Source organism: Sinohyriopsis cumingii, chromosome 1 (assembly GCF_028554795.1).
Source record: "Sinohyriopsis cumingii isolate HCF-2022 chromosome 1, ASM2855479v2, whole genome shotgun sequence".
NCBI lineage: Eukaryota > Metazoa > Mollusca > Bivalvia > Unionida > Unionidae > Sinohyriopsis > Sinohyriopsis cumingii.
Genome location: NC_142961.1, coordinates 156031215 through 156047671, shown reverse-complemented (window position 1 = coordinate 156047671; position 16457 = coordinate 156031215). Strand labels below are relative to the sequence as shown.

The 16457-nt window shown below is 34.7% G+C and overlaps 1 protein-coding gene across 4 annotated transcripts in view; it reads left to right on the top strand.

Moving 5' to 3' along the window:
- The window catches only part of LOC149808204 (tyrosine-protein kinase yes-like), a 121032-nt gene that overhangs the window by 69162 nt on the left and 35413 nt on the right, over positions 1-16457 (top strand). For all 4 annotated transcript variants that reach the window (XM_089974662.1, XM_089974645.1, XM_089974654.1 and 1 more), the window contains 2 exons: positions 2147-2260; positions 12059-12162. In XM_089974662.1, coding sequence (XP_089830788.1) covers positions 2147-2260; positions 12059-12162 — 218 coding nt within the window. The remainder of the gene's footprint in view (positions 1-2146; positions 2261-12058; positions 12163-16457) is intronic.

The window sequence follows — 16457 nt, the reverse complement described above, 5'->3', positions numbered from 1 at the left end:
TGTGCATATTGGACTGTTCAAATTGTACATAAGAAATAAATATTGATACTGTGCATCGATCTTTATGATCACAGTAATCATTTGACACATAAGTAATATGGTGAAACAAAAAATTTCTGGACATGTACATACTTGACGCATATAGTTATTCCCTTATCTTGTTAGCTACATGTAAACTGAATCATGCAGTGTATTGCTGCATAACATTACATTTTATCTGGTTCTAAAATTAGGCCAAGTGAGTTGTAGTAACTTCCTTGTTCAATAGATATACTGTTCATTATTCAAATGTAGACTACCTCAGTTTATTATGGGAAAATATTTATTATTCTAAGGTAGAATGTATATCAGGTTGTTGGGGGAATAATTATAGGCCGGTGCAGAAAAGTTTTCTTCTTTTTCCCTTTTGTGGGCAATTAAACAAACTATCTTCACCAGTCTTATTGGCACAGAAATTGCCTTGATATTTAAGTAATCTGTATAATCATCAACAAAACACTTTAAAACATTAAACACTTTAAAACATTAAACACTTTAAAACATTACTTTAAAACATTAAACACTTTAAAACATTAAACACTTTAAAACATTGTTTTATCTCTGATTTTACAGAGAAAAATGCTAGACATTATGAGAATGACATTGTCTGGCAGCAGCATTGATTGGATATTCAAGTTTTTTTGGCAACTCTGGAAATGGCAAGACATCTTTCTGCTGATCTCTTCTTGTACAATACATGGGGTTTTATTTTACTATAAAAGTCCTGGCTATTTTACCCTGATGTTTTACTGTAAAAGTCCTGGCTATTTTACCCTGATGTCAATCCTTGAGTTTTACTGTAAAAGGCCTGGCTATTTTACCCTGATGTCAATCCTTGAGTTTTACTGTAAAAGTCCTGGCTGTTTTACCCTGATGTCAGTCCTTGAGTTTTACTGTAAAAGTCCTGGCAATTTTGAGTTTGAAAATTACTTTGAATGTTCTGATTTATTAAACTTGTGTCTCTTTTAGTCTAAAAATATTGATGTAAAGAGGCTGAGCTCAAAACCTGTGTGTTTTCTTTAGAGAAAGGTTTAATTATTAATCTCCTGTTATAAAAGTAACATGCTGAATTTCAGTCAATATTAATTACAAAATTATCAGATCTATTGTAAAAGAGGCTGTGTATATACATGTTGTCTGTGTGAATGTTTGCATACCTATATGTACACATGTTTGTGTGTGGCAGACTACCGATACTATTGAATGTGAAGATGAGGTTGTAGATTACATATTTATCACAGTGCAAGGTGAGCTGCATAGGTACTGTATTGTTCCCTACAATGCTTTTAGACTTGACATATTTTGTGATTTATCTCTTGTAAAAATGAAAATACAGTATCATATCTTGTAGGATCAGAAGCTTGAAGAAGTTTCAAACATAATTTTTATACCCAAACATAAATAAAAGGAGGGGCATATAACCGTGTGTTGACCTTGTGTTGTATATTCATCCATTGATTTCTCTGGTAAAGGTTTTGAACTAGGGTGAGTTTTCAGGAACAATGGTGGGCTTTTGGTTGGCTTTTGCTTTATGGTACAGTAACACAAGTACTGGTAGGTTGTTTCAAGCCAAGGCAATTGGATTAAAGTGTCTTGCCCATGGATACATTATGGTTGCCAGCACTATTCTGATGGTAGGATTTGAACCTGCACCTATTTTGACTGCAAGTTTGACATGCTAACCGCAGAGCCACTGTGGCTTCTTTGTGGTGGGTCATTCATGTAGCGTGAACTTATTTCTAATTTGTTACTAATTTCTTGTTGGCAAGACTTGGTGGATTTTTTGTCTCACCTGTTTTAATAATTATAAACATTGGTATGACTTTACATTGATTATAACCTTTTCATCATCAACATTGTCATTACAATGTTATGATATTGTGTTAAGGTAGCTATTTGTTAACACTTCTAGTTGATAAAATGTACATTGTACATTGTAGCATATTTTCTACCTATATTATATTCTATGGACACAAAGTCCATTTTTTCCCGGGTAAATAAACAATATTTGTGTACAGTTAGTCTTGATATTTCAGTGCCATTGATAAAACAAAATTTCTCTCATTCAAACATCTTTCACAGCATCATTTTTTCCTTCCATTTTTAGTGACGCTGACTGGTGGCTTGCCAGACACACAGATCCCAGATATACCAACACACGTACTGAGGGATACGTTCCACGCAATTATGTAGCTGTGGAAGACAGCCTGGAAGCACAGGAGTAAGTTCATTTAAACAAACCTTAGAATCTTGGAGATATCTATCATGTTGGGTGAACCAAAATATCTGCCAGCATTCATTATTCTTTGTAATTTAGCACCTGTGAATTAACAAAAATAATTTTCTTTAATATTAATCGTCCCTATGATATGAAAAGCATTACTGATTCAAGCAGTCATTTAAGAAAAGAAACATTAAAGTGTCATTAAGTGGTTACATTAAAATCATTTATTTTAAAGCCTCATTTTGAAACTATTTTCTGCATGGAATTTCTTAAAGGTGAATAAAATGTGTACATGTCACTCATGTTTAGCACAGAACAGTAAAGCACTGTGATTTTTTAAGGCCTTCTGTAAGTTGATAGCTGCCAAAAGATCACTTCCAGTTCATGGGCATTTAAAGAAACATTAATCATAGTGATTAGATAATATCTGCTTGATTCAATGAATACTCAGAAATCTCTTTTCTTAACTTGTACAACAAATTCATCACACAAATGACTAGAAGTTGTCATGACTATACCTTGCTTCTGTATCTGGGTTGCTATCAGACAACACCTTACTTCTTTGTTTAACATGCTGTCCTATTCGTCAGACAGCACCTTACTTCTTTGTTTAACATGATGTCCTATTCGTCAGACAACACCTTACTTGTTTGTTTAACATGCTGTCCTATTCGTCAGACAACACCTTACTTCTTTGTTTAACATGCTGTCCTATTCGTTAGACAACACCTTACTTCTTTGTTTAACATGCTATCCTATTCTGGTTAGGTCAGAATCTTTCTATCCTAATGTATCAATCCTAGTTTATGAAGTCGTTATCATATCAAATGCACACAAATTGATTTCTATCCTAATGTATCAATCCTAGTTTATGAAGTCGTTATCATATCAAATGCGCACAAATTGATTTCTATCCTAATGTAGCAATCCTAGTTTATGAAGTCGTTATCATATCAAATGCGCACAAATTGATTTCTATCCTAATGTATCCTAGTTTATGAAGTCGTTATCATATCAAATGCGCACAAATTGATTTCTATCCTAATGTATCAATCCTAGTTTATGAAGTCGTTATCATATCAAATGCGCACAAATTGATTTCTATCCTAATGTATCCTAGTTTATGAAGTCGTTATCATATCAAATGCGCACAAATTGATTTCTATTCTAATGTATCAATCCTAGTTTATGAAGTCGTTATCATATCAAATGCGCACAAATTGATTTCTATCCTAATGTATCCTAGTTTATGAAGTCGTTATCATATCAAATGCGCACAGATTGATTTCTATCCTAATGTATCAATCCTAGTTTATGAAGTCGTTATCATATCAAATGCGCACAAATTGATTTCTATCCTAATGCAGGGATGGTCCTGGCTTTTAAAAAGCTGTCGCCAAAAAAATCGCCAACCTCAATATTTTGTCGCCAATTTTCAAAAAGTGTCGCCAGAACAAGTAGTGTACATTTTTTCAAGTGTTAATTTAGTCTATTAATGTAACAGGCAATGAAAATTACAAAAGATGGGTTAGTTAATACTCTAATTACAACAAGCATTAACAAAATGTTACAAAGTGTTACATGAAGATACGTCGCGATTTAAGGGCTGCCCACTTGTTGAACGCAGTTTCAAAGTCTAATTTTTCACATCTGTACATGCTGATTCTCATTAAATTCTCGAGAGATGAGATGCAGAGTTTATTTCTGATGTCAGTTTTTATGAGGTTCATCTTACTGAATCCACATTCACAGTCTACAGTGCTGACAGGTGACACCAGTAGTCTCTCAGCAGCCCCCCCCCACACCCTTATGGCTAACTTCACAAAGCTTGTAGTGAATTGCTTCCTAAATCCCAAGAATGATCACTGAATGCTGTATAAATTTTCTCGACAAACAAAATAGGATCTCCATTCCCACGAATGAAACTTACATGAGTCAACACTTGGCAATATTGGACCGTATATATAAGCATAAATTCACACCCTATTTAGGTATTCTTTCACTCCTGTATTTTGGGAAATAAATAATTATTATTAATTATGCAAAACTGTTTTCTTTTTTGCTATTTTTTGTTGCGGAGTTTAAGTCTCTGCAGCCGTAACACGGGATTGATGGCAAAAGGAAAAGATCAATGAGTAAAATGCTGCACTGGCGACAGATATAATTGTGATTGAGATTTTTTCCATTTGCTTTGTATATATACGCAGTAGTCGGTACTTCAAAGGTTATCAGTTTTCTATGAAGGTTCAACAAAACTATTGTATTGGTATATGTAAAAAAAAAAAAAAAAAAAAAAAAATAACAGAAGGATTAGCCATTCAATTAATTGTATCTGTTCTATTCGCGTCTTCAGAAGTCGGTCAGTTGTAGGTATAGTGCGATAGCATGATTGACTGTATCACAGCATACAGTACTCAGCCCAGATGTCAGCATAAGCAGATTATGATGTAACAATGCACTGTAAAGATGGGGTTGTCAATAAGAACAAAGGATTGTTTGTGTAACAGATTGATTCCAATGCATTGCTTAGTCAAGTTTGTGGCTTCCTTTCGTTCTGGCTTTAAATTTATTCAGTCCAAATCCATGATTGTATGTACAAATTAAATAACCAAAAAGTCTGTCGCCAAAAAAATCGCCAGATGGGATACTTTTGTCGCCAATAAGGAAAAAAAATCGCAATTTGCGACATTGGCGAAGCCCAGGACGATCCCTGTAATGTAGCAATCCTAGTTTATGAAGTCGTTATCATATCAAATGCGCACAAATTGATTTCTATCCTAATGTATCAATCCTAGTTTATGAAGTCGTTATCATATCAAATGTGCACAAATTGATTTCTATCCTAATGTATCAATCCTAGTTTATGAAGTCGTTATCATATCAAATGTGCACAAATTGATTTCTATCCTAATGTATCCTAGTTTATGAAGTCGTTATCATATCAAATGCGCACAAATTGATTTCTATCCTAACGTATCAATCCTAGTTTATGAAGTCGTTATCATATCAAATGCGCACAAATTGATTTCTATCCTAACGTATCAATCCTAGTTTATGAAGTCGTTATCATATCAAATGCGCACAAATTGATTTCTATCCTAATGTTTCAGTCCTAGTTTATGAAGTCGTTATCATATCAAATGCGCACAAATTGATTTCTATCCTAATGTATCAATCCTAGTTTATGAAGTCATTATCATATCAAATGTGTACAAATTGATTTCTATCCTAATGTTTCAATCCTAGTTTATGAAGTCGTTATCATATCAGATGTGCACAAATTGATTTCTATCCTAATGTATCAATCCTAGTTTATGAGTTCTTTATCATATCAAATGCGCACAAATTGATTTCTATCCTAATGTATCAATCCTAGTTTATGAAGTCGTTGTCATATCAAATGCGCACAAATTGATTTCTATCCTAATGTATCAATTCTAGTTTATGAAGTCGTTATCATATCAGATGTGCACAAATTGATTTCTATGCTAATGTATCAATCCTAGTTTATGAGTTCTTTATCATATCAAATGCGCACAAATTGATTTCTGTCCTAATGTATCAATCCTAGTTTATGAAGTCATTATCATATCAAATGCGCACAAATTGATTTATATCCTAATGTAGCAATCCTAGTTTATGAAGTCGTTATCATATCAAATGTGCACAAATTGATTTCTATCCTAATGTATCAATCCTAGTTTATGAAGTCGTTATCATATCAAATGCGCACAAATTGATTTCTATCCTAATGTAGCAATCCTAGTTTATGAAGTCGTTATCATATCAAATGCGCACAAATTGATTTCTATCCTAATGTATCCTAGTTTATGAAGTCGTTATCATATCAAATGCGCACAAATTGATTTCTATCCTAATGTATCAATCCTAGTTTATGAAGTCGTTATCATATCAAATGCGCACAAATTGATTTCTATCCTAATGTATTCTAGTTTATGAAGTCGTTATCATATCAAATGCGCACAAATTGATTTCTATCCTAATGTATCAATCCTAGTTTATGAAGTCGTTATCATATCAAATGCGCACAAATTGATTTCTATCCTAATGTATCCTAGTTTATGAAGTCGTTATCATATCAAATGCGCACAAATTGATTTCTATCCTAATGTATCAATCCTAGTTTATGAAGTCGTTATCATATCAAATGCGCACAGATTGATTTCTATCCTAATGCAGGGATGGTCCTGGCTTTTAAAAAGCTGTCGCCAAAAAAATCGCCAACCTCAATATTTTGTCGCCAATTTTCAAAAAGTGTCGCCAGAACAAGTAGTGTACATTTTTTCAAGTGTTAATTTAGTCTATTAATGTAACAGGCAATGAAAATTACAAAAGATGGGTTAGTTAATACTCTAATTACAACAAGCATTAACAAAATGTTACAAAGTGTTACATGAAGATACGTCGCGATTTAAGGGTTGCCCACTTGTTGAACGCAGTTTCAAAGTCTAATTTTTCACATCTGTACATGCTGATTCTCATTAAATTCTCGAGAGATGAGATGCAGAATTTATTTCTGATGTCAGTTTTTATGAGGTTCATCTTACTGAATCCACATTCACAGTCTACAGTGCTGACAGGTGACACCAGTAGTCTCTCAGCAGCCCCCCCCCCCCCCTTATGGCTAACTTCACAAAGCTTGTAGTGAATTGCTTCCTAAATCCCAAGAATGATCACTGAATGCTGTATAAATTTTCTTGACAAACAAAATAGGATCTCCATTCCCACGAATGAAACTTACATGAGTCAACACTTGGCAATATTGGACCGTATATATAAGCATAAATTCACACCCTATTTAGGTATTCTTTCACTCCTGTATTTTGAGAAATAAATAATTATTATTAATTATGCAAAACTGTTTTCTTTTTTGCTATTTTTTGTTGCGGAGTTTAAGTCTCTGCAGCCGTAACATGGGATTGATGGCAAAAGGAAAAGATCAATGAGTAAAATGCTGCACTGGCGACAGATATAATTGTGATTGAGATTTTTTCCATTTGCTTTGTATATATACGCAGTAGTCGGTACTTCAAAGGTTATCAGTTTTCTATGAAGGTTCAACAAAACTATTGTATTGGTATATGTAAAAAAAAAAAAAAAAAAGAAGGATTAGCCATTCAATTAATTGTATCTGTTCTATTCGCGTCTTCAGAAGTCGGTCAGTTGTAGGTATAGTGCGATAGCATGATTGACTGTATCACAGCATACAGTACTCAGCCCAGATGTCAGCATAAGCAGATTATGATGTAACAATGCACTGTAAAGATGGGGTTGTCAATAAGAACAAAGGATTGTTTGTGTAACAGATTGATTCCAATGCATTGCTTAGTCAAGTTTGTGGCTTCCTTTCGTTCTGGCTTTAAATTTATTCAGTCCAAATCCATGATTGTATGTACAAATTAAATAACCAAAAAGTCTGTCGCCAAAAAAAATCGCCAGATGGGATATTTTTGTCGCCAATAAGGAAAAAAAATCGCAATTTGCGACATTGGCGAAGCCCAGGACGATCCCTGTAATGTAGCAATCCTAGTTTATGAAGTCGTTATCATATCAAATGCGCACAAATTGATTTCTATCCTAATGTATCAATCCTAGTTTATGAAGTCGTTATCATATCAAATGTGCACAAATTGATTTCTATCCTAATGTATCAATCCTAGTTTATGAAGTCGTTATCATATCAAATGTGCACAAATTGATTTCTATCCTAATGTATCCTAGTTTATGAAGTCGTTATCATATCAAATGCGCACAAATTGATTTCTATCCTAACATATCAATCCTAGTTTATGAAGTCGTTATCATATCAAATGCGCACAAATTGATTTCTATCCTAACGTATCAATCCTAGTTTATGAAGTCGTTATCATATCAAATGCGCACAAATTGATTTCTATCCTAATGTTTCAGTCCTAGTTTATGAAGTCGTTATCATATCAAATGCGCACAAATTGATTTCTATCCTAATGTATCAATCCTAGTTTATGAAGTCATTATCATATCAGATGTGCACAAATTGATTTCTATCCTAATGTTTCAATCCTAGTTTATGAAGTCGTTATCATATCAGATGTGCACAAATTGATTTCTATCCTAATGTATCAATCCTAGTTTATGAGTTCTTTATCATATCAAATGCGCACAAATTGATTTCTATCCTAATGTATCAATCCTAGTTTATGAAGTCGTTGTCATATCAAATGCGCACAAATTGATTTCTATCCTAATGTATCAATTCTAGTTTATGAAGTCGTTATCATATCAGATGTGCACAAATTGATTTCTATCCTAATGTATCAATCCTAGTTTATGAGTTCTTTATCATATCAAATGCGCACAAATTGATTTCTATCCTAATGTATCAATCCTAGTTTATGAAGTCGTTATCATATCAAATGCGCACAAATTGATTTATATCCTAATGTAGCAATCCTAGTTTATGAAGTCGTTATCATATCAAATGTGCACAAATTGATTTCTATCCTAATGTATCAATCCTAGTTTATGAAGTCGTTATCATATCAAATGTGCACAAATTGATTTCTATCCTAATGTATCAATTCTAGTTTATGAAGTCGTTATCATATCAAATGTGCACAAATTGATTTCTATCCTAATGTATCAATCCTAGTTTATGAAGTCGTTATCATATCAAATGCGCACAAATTGATTTCTATCCTAATGTTTCAATCCTAGTTTATGAAATCTTTATCATATCAAATGTGTACAAATTGATTTCTATCCTAATGTATCAATCCTAGTTTATGAATTCGTTATCATATCAAATGTGCACAAATTGATTTCTATCCTAATGTATCAATCCTAGTTTATGAAGTCGTTATCATATCAAATGCACACAAATTGATTTCTATCCTAATGTATCCTAGTTTATGAAGTCGTTATCATATCAAATGCGCACAAATTAATTTCTATCCTAATGTATCAATCCTAGTTTATGAAGTCGTTATCATATTAAATGCACACAAATTGATTTCTATCCTAATGTAGCAATCCTAGTTTATGAAGTCGTTATCATAACAAATGCGCACAAATTGATTTATATCCTAATGTAGCAGTCCTAGTTTATGAAGTCGTTATCATATCAAATGCGCACAAATTGATTTCTATCCTAATGTATCAATCCTAGTTTATGAAGTCGTTATCATATCAAATGCGCACAAATTGATTTCTATCCTAATGTTTCAATCCTAGTTTATGAAGTCTTTATCATATCAAATGCGCACAAATTGATTTTTATCCTAATGTATCAATCCTAGTTTATGAAGTCGTTATCATATCAAATGCGCACAAATTGACTTCTATCCTAATGTAGCAATCCTAGTTTATGAAGTCGTTATCATATCAAATACGCACAAATTGATTTCTATCCTAATGTATCAATCCTAGTTTATGAAGTCGTTATCATATCAAATGTGCACAAATTGATTTCTATCCTGATGTATCAATCCTAGTTTATGAAGTCGTTATCATATCAAATGCGCACAAATTGATTTCTATCTTAATGTGTCAATCCTAGTTTATGAAGTCGTTATCATATCAAATGCTCACAAATTGATTTCTATCCTAATGTTTCAATCCTAGTTTATGAAGTCTTTATCATATCAAATGTGTACAAATTGATTTCTATCCTAATGTATCAATCCTAGTTTATGAAGTCATTATCATATCAAATGCGCACAAATTGATTTCTATCCTAATGTATCAATCCTAGTTTATGAAGTTGTTATCATATCAAATGTGTACAAATTGATTTCTATCCTAATGTATCAATCCTAGTTTATGAAGTCGTTATCATATCAAATGCACACAAATTGATTTCTGTCCTAATGTATCAATCCTAGTTTATGAAGTCGTTATCATATCAAATGCACACAAATTGATTTCTATCCTAATGTAGCAATCCTAGTTTATGAAGTCATTATGATATCAAATGCGCACAAATTGATTTCTATCCTAATGTTTCAATCTTAGTTTATGAAGTCGTTATCATATCAAATGCGCACAAATTGATTTCTATCCTAATGTATCAATCCTAGTTTATGAAGTCGTTGTCATATCAAATGCGCACAAATTGATTTCTATCCTAATGTATCAATTCTAGTTTATGAAGTCGTTATCATATCAGATGTGCACAAATTGATTTCTATGCTAATGTATCAATCCTAGTTTATGAGTTCTTTATCATATCAAATGCGCACAAATTGATTTCTATCCTAATGTATCAATCCTAGTTTATGAAGTCGTTATCATATCAAATGCGCACAAATTGATTTCTATCCTAATGTATCAATTCTAGTTTATGAAGTCGTTATCATATCAAATGCGCACAAATTGATTTCTGTCCTAATGTATTAGTCCTAGTTTATGAAGTCATATCATGTACACACATATTTCATGCTGGGTTATTACTTAAAATAAATACTCCCAAGTGAAATGGAATCAGTTGGTTGCACATGAGCATCTATTGATTTTAGTGCTGCACACAATGGATGATCAGAAATAACTTCCTGATGGATGGCCAAGGCACTTGAGAAGGATTCCTTTTAATGAAAAGTAATTTGTTCTTTGAATGTTATGAAATGAACATGTTTCCTGGAAAAAGTAAATGAGTTGGTATGAAGGAAGGGGTATAACATTACTATCATTGCCTGATCTAGATGGAAGCATGCTATAGTAAACCTAGTTTTTGTTAGGACATAATTTCCTATGAAATAAATATCATAGTCCTTGTCTTATATTGCAGGACTAAACTACACTACAATTTTGGATGGTTTGACTGTAATATGACATGGTTATATCATTTATTCAGTCTACCCTCACATCTTAAAAAATGTATTAGGCTAGTCCCATAGTTTTTTCATGGACTTACTATAGGCAGAGCTCAGGTGTAGGTGAACATACATTTATATTAGTTATGGTATTTTATGTTAGTCATTTGTGCTTTAACTTCTTCTGTGCTTTAATTTTAACAATGACATAGTGGATAGCATAGACTAACTTGTGCCCAAAATAACTTTGCTGCATATATGTGCTACAGTTGAGGCTTATTCATCCATTGCAAACCGTTCTGATGAAAAATGTAAACTGACTTCGAGATAAATGAATTTGATTTTGAATTAGCTGTATAATATTTGTGTACCTGGTCCTCGAATATGGAAGTGGCATTTAGTGTTACCCTGGTTCAACTGTGCTTCAGTCTATCCATTTGTCACATGTCATTACAATTCAGTAAAGTAAAACTTGACTGGAAATAACAATCTTTTTAAAGACCAACTGTAAGGAAAGACTAGTATTTTAATGTACAGATCAACAGTTTTTAGATATAGGATGATGTTTAACTATTAGTGATCCATTTTGAGAGACCACTCTTGGTTGGGAACAAGGTTCATACTTACAGTAGCAATCACCTGTTCATTGTGGTCAGTTTATGCATTTCATCCAATGCAATAACATGATGGTTCATTAATACTTGTACATTTAGGGCATTATATGTATTCACTGCACATGGAAACACAACTTACTTTGCTTTTTTCAACTATTTAACAGATAGGTGCAAATGAATGTGTCTCATACTATATTTGATAGAATGCTGTTTGCATCATAATAATCTTGGAATATTTCATGGATGCCAAAGATCAGGGAACTTGCACATTTATGACATGCAGCCACTGAGTTCCTTGATCATTGGTACTTGTCAGTTATTAAACATAATTACTCTGCAAAGATGTATTGTCATCTATATCTTTTCTACAGATGGTTCATGGGCAAGATAACCCGAAAAGAGGCAGAACGGTTACTGTTGGCTCCCGGGCAACAACCAGGCATCTTTCTAGTCAGAGAGAGTGAAACTTGTCCAGGTATTATGCAAATTTTGCCTAGCCTGGAAAGTATAGGCAAGACAGACACTTGTTAGGCTAATGTCCAGTGTGTAAATGTACCATTTAGAAGCTACAGGCGTTTCAGAAGAAAACCACCAGAATGGAATGTTGTTACTATTTAGGTAGTGCATTTCCAGACAGATCCTCTGTTTAGTACAGTGCCTCAGACAGCCAAAATCAGTTGCTCAGTGCAGACTCTCTGGTTACTTTTAGATTAGGCTCATGTCATGTTTCACCAAAAAATTTGGCATTACAAACTCCAAGATTCCATTCATATCTAAATATAAACTCCTGAATTCCATCCTACATCTAAATACAAACTCCAAAATTCCATCCTACATCTAAATACAGGCTCCAAGATTCCATTCTACATCTAAATACAGATGGTAAAATTCCAGCCTTCTTCTAAATATAAACTCCAAAATTCCATCCTACATCTAAATACAGACTCCAAAATTCCATCCCACATCTAAATACAGACTCCAAGATTCCATCTTACGTTTAAACATAGACTCCAAAATTCCATCCTAAATCTAAATACAGACTCCAGAATTCCATCTAACATCTATATACAGACTCCAAGATTCCATCTTACATCTGAATACAGACTTCAAAATTCCACCCCACATCTAAATACTGACTCCCAAATTCCATCCTACATCTAAATATAGACTCCCAAGATTACATTCTACATCTAAATACAGATGCTAAAATTCCATCCTTCTTCTAAATATAAACTCCAAGATTCCATCCTACATCTAAATACAGACTGAGATTCCATCCTACATCTAGATACAGACTCCAAACAGTATCTTGCACCTAAATGATATATATGAAGAAGTGCCACTTAAGATTTTAATTTCCCTGCAGAAAGAACATGTATCTTTATTTCATCAATGATTGGGTCTTCTATTACTTCCCTTTTTCTTGTCAGCACAACAACTTTAGTTTTACACTGTCAACTTTTACCAGACTTTGTGGATTGCTTGTACTTGGGGTAAGGAAGAAACCGGTTGATTTTATTGTCAAAAGGCTGCAGTTAAGATAGGTTGTGCACAATAACGTTTGTTCCACACTAAGTTCCTTTATCAAACATTGAGAATGGGTTGAGTGAGGACAAGAAAGAAACATTAACTAAAGGTCATGGTCATGGTGAGTCTATTAAGGAAATAATGGTTTCTAAGTTTTGTTTAAAGATCTAGATCACTGTGTTCCATTGGTCAGTGATCATGCATCAGCAGAGCAGTAAGATGTAACATATGTAGTAATATATTTTTACAAAAAATTTATTTCTAGTTTGTGTATTTTACATGCTGAAATCGTGTATTAGGTAAAATAAATCACTGGTCATATTTTTCAGATTTTGTTCTGAGAGATGCTTATTGGAAAATAATAGATAACCAAGTTTCTTATTCAAATACATTACCCAATCATAATATCTTTGGAGAACTACTACTATCTCGCAAATCCAGCCCTCCCAGGTACTATTTTTTAGCTAAAGGGAGCTAAAACTTGTCTGCCAACATGTTGTGGTTATGCAGTGATCTCCCCTTAATTATTAGACTTGGCAGCAAAGTGTAAGAGTACATCAGTCACTACTTCTGCTCATGCCAAGAAGCATGCTCTTGTCATGAGAGACCTTGCAAAAGTCAGAATTTACATGGAAGATATACCATCACAAATTGGAGGAGTTCTTCACTTTGAAGGAAAGTATACTCCATCAGTATTTCCAACTTTTTCTCTTCCTATCATGGAAAAGTTCTGCCTCATCAAGTTGCAAACACTTTGTCTTCATCGCACGTTTAAGCGCTTACATAGGGAGCCTAAGTGACTTTGTATTCAGTTCAGGCTATAAATATTTTATATGTTCAAGTCTCTAGCACCTATAAAACTCCAGTTTATGTGCAATTCCATTGTGAATGGGTACATATCAGTGAGTTTCTGCACCAAGGCATTCATAGCATCTGGGTGCCAACTTCAATGTTTTTACTGGCATGGGTGGTCTCTGGGCCTCTATAATGGTGCCTCAGTTCATTTTACTGTGTAGATTTTTGTGTGTGTGTAATGTATACACTCGTGTACATTTCTGCATTTCTTCATCTCTCATCAGGCAAGTACAGGTCAGCGCTCTATACATGGTTTATTCTGTTGCGTCCTGCTCATCCATGTTTCTGTATGCAACACTTGAGTTACGCTTATCTGCATAAACATTCAATCATATTTAATGAGGACTTGGTTGCTCACATGAGCCTCTTTACTCAGCAACTGTCTTGAAGTCATGGTTGTCACTCTTTGCCATCTAAGTCTCAAGTGATACAGTGGACTTCACCTCACACAACCAATATGTTTTTGCTTGTTCTCCTGCACTGTCATCTTTTCTGCATTATCCAAAGGCATAGGAAGATTCGGCCTTCTGAGTTTCCGTTCAGAACGTTTTTTGCCCCCAGAGTTTTGTAGTCCTCCTTCTACTCCAACAACTAGGACCAGAGCTCTAGCTTCTGTTGATCTTGTGACAGAATGGAAGAGTCCAATTTCAGTCACTTCTGCAGCCTGGGAGAGTTACAGATATTCTGACCCAGCTTCATCATCAGTTTGTAGACGGTTCATCCTTTGCTTTCCACAGTCTTTTATTCAGAATCTCCAGCAGTTGACAGTGATACTGCCACTTTGAGGATGAGACAGCCACACTCCGTACAAATGGACCAGATGGCCTTTGATGACACTTGGCAGTTAGTGAGCAATATCGTTGCTATGATTTTGTTGTTGGACTTTGTTCTCTCGGACTAACTTCCAACAGACAGAACATAGCTTCTCTTTTCCCTCTCCAAATACCTCAGGGTATACATGGGAGTCAGTCTTGAGAATGGTCCTAGTACTGAACGAGTCACTTATCACACTGGCCAATGCTGTTACTGCAGCTGTATGTACAATTGGTAGAATGCAACTCATTGCCCTCTGGCTGTACTTTCCCGAAGGACCACCATACAGCCAAGCTAAGAGTACATCCTTCATCTTCTAACCTTCTGTTTAACGTCCAGATGGATGAAGTTAGCAAACAAGCAATCAAGGAGACATATTTCCTTCTGTCCAACAACCACTGCATCTTTACAGGGATAGTATGGGAAATCGGCAACATGACCCAAGGGCCACTCATATTACACAAACCTCTGATAACCATTCTGTCATTCATTCCAGACTTTTCTTGGTCCCAAAGGCCAACACCACTCTACATCTGGTCATTAGACTAAGTGCCCTCAATCCATTCATCCACACCCCTCGGTTCCCACTGGAAACACCACAGTACATTTTGAAAACCATCAGTGTGAGAGAGTTTAACATTACTGTGAACTTGAAAATGGCACAGACCTTCATGTCTCTATTCCCAAGGGTTCCAGGATGTTCCTGCGATTTGCTTACAACATTGTACCATTAAAGGGCACTTCCATTAAGGATCAACACCAGCCTCTGGGTCTTCACTCATCTAATGAATCAAGTAATGGCATATGTCTGGACCATTTCTATGGAAGCAACATCAGAATATCTGGACGACATCTTGCAGCAACATCTGTCAGTTACAGCCAACAAGCCATGATCACCCTTGTTACCAAACTGGGTTTCTCATCAACAAGGAAAAAATCTGACCTTGTACCATCTCAACAATTTGTTCACCTGCGTATGGAGCTCAGTATGCAGGGAATATATTTCATCTACCTTAGGATCGAGTATTGCAATATGATACATTGTAGCACCTTAATTGTGAGGAAAATTCTGTCTGACTGGGAATTACATGCTCAATACAGCAGAGGACATCATGCTGCTAGGTCACCTTCTTATGCGCCCATTGCAGCTGTTTCTTCAGCACAAATGGAGTCCTAAGGCTTGTCTACTTAACTTTCCTCTCACCATTGCACCCAGCTGAGGCACCATCTGCAGAATTGGGGCAACCTGACTTGGTTCATGACTGGTATACATCCTCAAGTACAACTGCCTGAGATTACTGTCTGTACCAATGCAAGTACGGTAGGCTGGGGAGCCCACTACTTCCATCCTTTTGGGAATGACATCTTCATATTAATATTTCATGAGATGATTGCCATTGTGAAAGCCTTTCACTGGTGGCAGGACTAATTGCATATCAAGGGAGTTCTCATTCTGTCCAACAACTCTACGGTGCTGACTTAACTCAAATGACAAGGAGGAATCAAATCCAAAAGTGATGACTTTTCTCCAGTGATAATGAGGGTGCATGTCCCCAGACCTTTTTGTCATGGTGT